Genomic DNA, 2,949 nt, shown 5'->3' with positions numbered 1-2,949 from the left:
GCGACGAGGAGCGCGTCCTCGTTGGGCGTAAAGCGCCCGCGCGCGAGCGAGGGACGGAGAGAGTTCTGGAACCGCAGGCGGCACACGGCGGCGGGGACAGAGATGTGGCGCGCGACTGGGCGAGGGGCGAGAGAGGGTCAGTGAGTGAGGTGGGCGAGAGGGGGCGCTTGCGAGAGAGAGAGAGAAACAGGCGACGCACCGACGTCCCAGTTCTCGCCCCACTGCTGCACGGCGACCTTGAGCCGCTCGTCCTCCTCGGGCGTCCACACCATGCGCTCGACTTTGGCGGCCGACGACGAGGTCGTGCCCGAAGGTTTCGGGCGGCGGCGCCACCGACGCGCGCACATGGTTGGCGTGCGGTTGGGCTATACGTCCGTCGAGGTGGGGCAAGGGAGGGAGGGGAGGGGTGCGTCAGGGTGCGGCCTCGAAAGAGAGAGAGGGAGGGAGGCGCGAGCGAGGCGGGACGGGACGGGCGACAGGGGGAAGGGACGCGGCGACGAGGGACGGCACGAGCGAGTCGAGGAGGCTCGAGGCAGGAGAGGTATCGAGGAAGGGGAACGGCCCGCCAGCCAGTCGCGCGCGCGGGAAAAAAGGAGAGGAGAGAGAGAGAGAGAGAGAGAGAGAGAGAAAACGCTCGAGAGACGCACCCCAACATCCCTCGCCACCTCTTCCCACCTCCCCTCCTCCTCGCCGCCCGACCTCTCTACGGCAGCGACGAGCCTCGCGTGCTCGTCAGCCGTCCACTTGGCCGCCTCGACGCCGCCGCCGCCGCCACCGCCGCCGCCGCCGCCGAGCGACGCCAGGAACGGGTGGTCGCGCGACTGCCACTGGATCTTGCACGCTGCCGCCGAGCGGTGCGGCATCTGCGTCGCGTGTGAGAGGGGAGTGAGTCAGTGAGGGGCGCGAGAGCGAGAGGGGCGCGAGAGGCGGCTCGAGAGAGAGAGAGGGAGCGCCCGCGCACGAACCCCCTCCCCATCGCCACTTCTCTCCCTCCTCGCTCCTCTCTTCGCCAATGTGCTCCAGACCCTCGATCCGCACCCTCGACTCGACCCTCGGCTCGGAGAAGGAGAGAGAAAGAGATAGAGAGGAAGAGAGAGGACGAGAGAGAGAGAAAGAGGGACGCACCACGAGCGCGATCGAGTCCCAGTCGAGCCCGTCGACGTTGCGCATGAACCACCCGGGGTCGTCCCTCCTCCTGCTCGCGACCGCCTCGGCCGGGTCGTCGCCCCTGCACACACACAGGGCCGGGCGCACGCGCGGTCAGCAGGGCTGTCCTGGGATGGCCTGGCTCGACGAGGGAGGAAGAACAGGGAGGAAGGACGAGGGAGGAAGGACGAGGGAGGAAGGACGAGCGAGGACGCACCTCAGCATGGCCTCGCGCGCGACGAGGCGGTGGTTGTGCGCGACGACCTCGCCCTTGAGCTTGAGGCGCTCGTGCGTCTGCCCTGCGGGGTGGGTGGCCCGAGACGTGCACGTCAGTTGAGGGCGTCGCCGGGAGGACGGGAGAGAGAGGGCGAGAGAGGGAGAGAGGGAGAGAGGGACGCACAGCTGCGCGCCTGGATCGCCCGGAGGTACCTCTCCCTCGCCCTCGCGTCCTCGTTGAGCGGCAAGTCCTGCCCATGCATGTGCCGAAAGTAGGGCACGGCCGGCTCGAGCATGCCCGGTGCGCGCAGGCGCACGTGTCGGTCGGGGAGGCGCGCGAGGGCGCGTCCGGCGCCGACGTCCGGGTCGGGCTCGACCTCGTCGTTGTCGTTGTCGGCGGCGGCGGCGTCGCGGTCGCGGTCGCGGTCGCGGTCGGCGGCCGAGGACGAGGTCGAGGCGGCGAGAGAGGCCGAGAGTGACGTGACGAGGTCCTGTAGTGGGAGACGAGGGTCAGTTAGGCAGTTCGTGGTCGTCGTCGTCGTCGAGTGTGAGAGCGAGAGGGACGAGGGGCGAGGGTGGTAAGAGGAGAGAGAAGGAAGAGGGGAAAGAGGAGGGAACAAGGCGAGGGTGTGCCTGCGACGCACCTTGAGCGCCTTTGCGCGCCTCCTGACGTGCTCTAGGCGCATCATGGCGTCCTTGAGGGCGTGTTGGTACGCCTGGTTGGCGACGAGGGCGTCGTCGGCGTCGGCGTTGAGGTGGGCGAGGCACGACACCTGGGCGTGCGGCGAGGCGGGCGTCGGGGCTGGGCCTGGGGCTTGGTGCGGGTCGCGGTCGAGGTCGTGCGAGGACGAGGTGGAGGAGGACGACGACGAGGACGAGGAAGGGGAGGGGGACGAGGCGATGTGGGGAGGAGGGATGGGCACGGCGAGTTGCGGGTCGAGCAGGTCCGGGTCGAGGTCCGAGTCGGGTTCGAGTTGAAGGTCGAGCGACGGGCTGCGGCTGCTCGCTCGCGGGCTCGACATGGTTGCGCACGAACGCTCGAGAGAACAAGGCGAGAGGAAGCGCGAGGCTGGGTCGGGCGACGCGGGCCTTTCGGGGCCGTGCGGGTGGCACGAGGTAGTGGCGCGCAGGTGCGACCGAGATGGTGGTGGTGGTGGCAGGCACGCAGCGGCGAGTGGTCGCAGTTGAGCGAGGAGGGAGAAGGCGGCGTCGGTCTCGTCTGGCCCAGTCTCGTCAGTCGCTCGACTTGTTGGGTGTAGCTACGCTGCACTGAGAGCTGCCTCGCTGTTCGCTAGAGCCCACCCCTCGACCCAACTCGCGACCCTCGCTCTCGCCTCGCTCGCCTCCCTCGCCCTCGTCCTCATCTCCCCCACCTCCCCGCCGCGTCGCCCATGCCCGCCCAGCGCCGCACGCGCACCGCAGCAGCCCAGCACGCCCCAGCGCCACCACCACGACGCCGCCACAGCTCAGACGACGACGACGACGACGAGCACCGCCCCGAGTCGGCCGCGGCCTCGTTCCGGCGCGACTTTAACGAGGCCGTGTACGCCTGCGTGCGCCGCATCCCCGAGGGCAAGGTGTGCCTCG

At 69.9% G+C, this 2,949-nt stretch overlaps 2 protein-coding genes across 2 annotated transcripts; one reads left to right on the top strand and one right to left on the bottom strand.

Annotated features, from left to right (window-relative positions):
- Positions 1 to 5: 5 nt before the first annotated feature.
- RHOBADRAFT_44292 (uncharacterized protein) lies at positions 6 to 2,384 on the bottom strand (the record flags this gene model as incomplete). The annotated part of the gene is made up of 7 exons (XM_018414382.1): positions 6 to 115; positions 200 to 365; positions 708 to 863; positions 1,126 to 1,228; positions 1,364 to 1,445; positions 1,547 to 1,853; positions 2,007 to 2,384. Coding segments are annotated over 7 exons (1,302 nt in total), but the record flags the coding sequence as incomplete, so codon positions are not given.
- A 369-nt stretch (positions 2,385 to 2,753) lies between these two features.
- On the top strand, positions 2,754 to 2,941 carry RHOBADRAFT_44291 (uncharacterized protein; the record flags this gene model as incomplete). The annotated part of the gene is made up of 1 exon (XM_018414381.1): positions 2,754 to 2,941. A coding segment is annotated over one exon (188 nt), but the record flags the coding sequence as incomplete, so codon positions are not given.
- Between the last annotated feature and the right edge of the window lie 8 nt (positions 2,942 to 2,949).

The sequence above is a fragment of the Rhodotorula graminis genome, assembly GCF_001329695.1.
Source record: "Rhodotorula graminis WP1 unplaced genomic scaffold RHOBAscaffold_7, whole genome shotgun sequence".
In the NCBI taxonomy this organism is placed as follows: domain Eukaryota; kingdom Fungi; phylum Basidiomycota; class Microbotryomycetes; order Sporidiobolales; family Sporidiobolaceae; genus Rhodotorula; species Rhodotorula graminis.
Note: the sequence above shows the minus strand (reverse complement) of the source record. Positions and strands in the feature narration are given on the sequence as shown.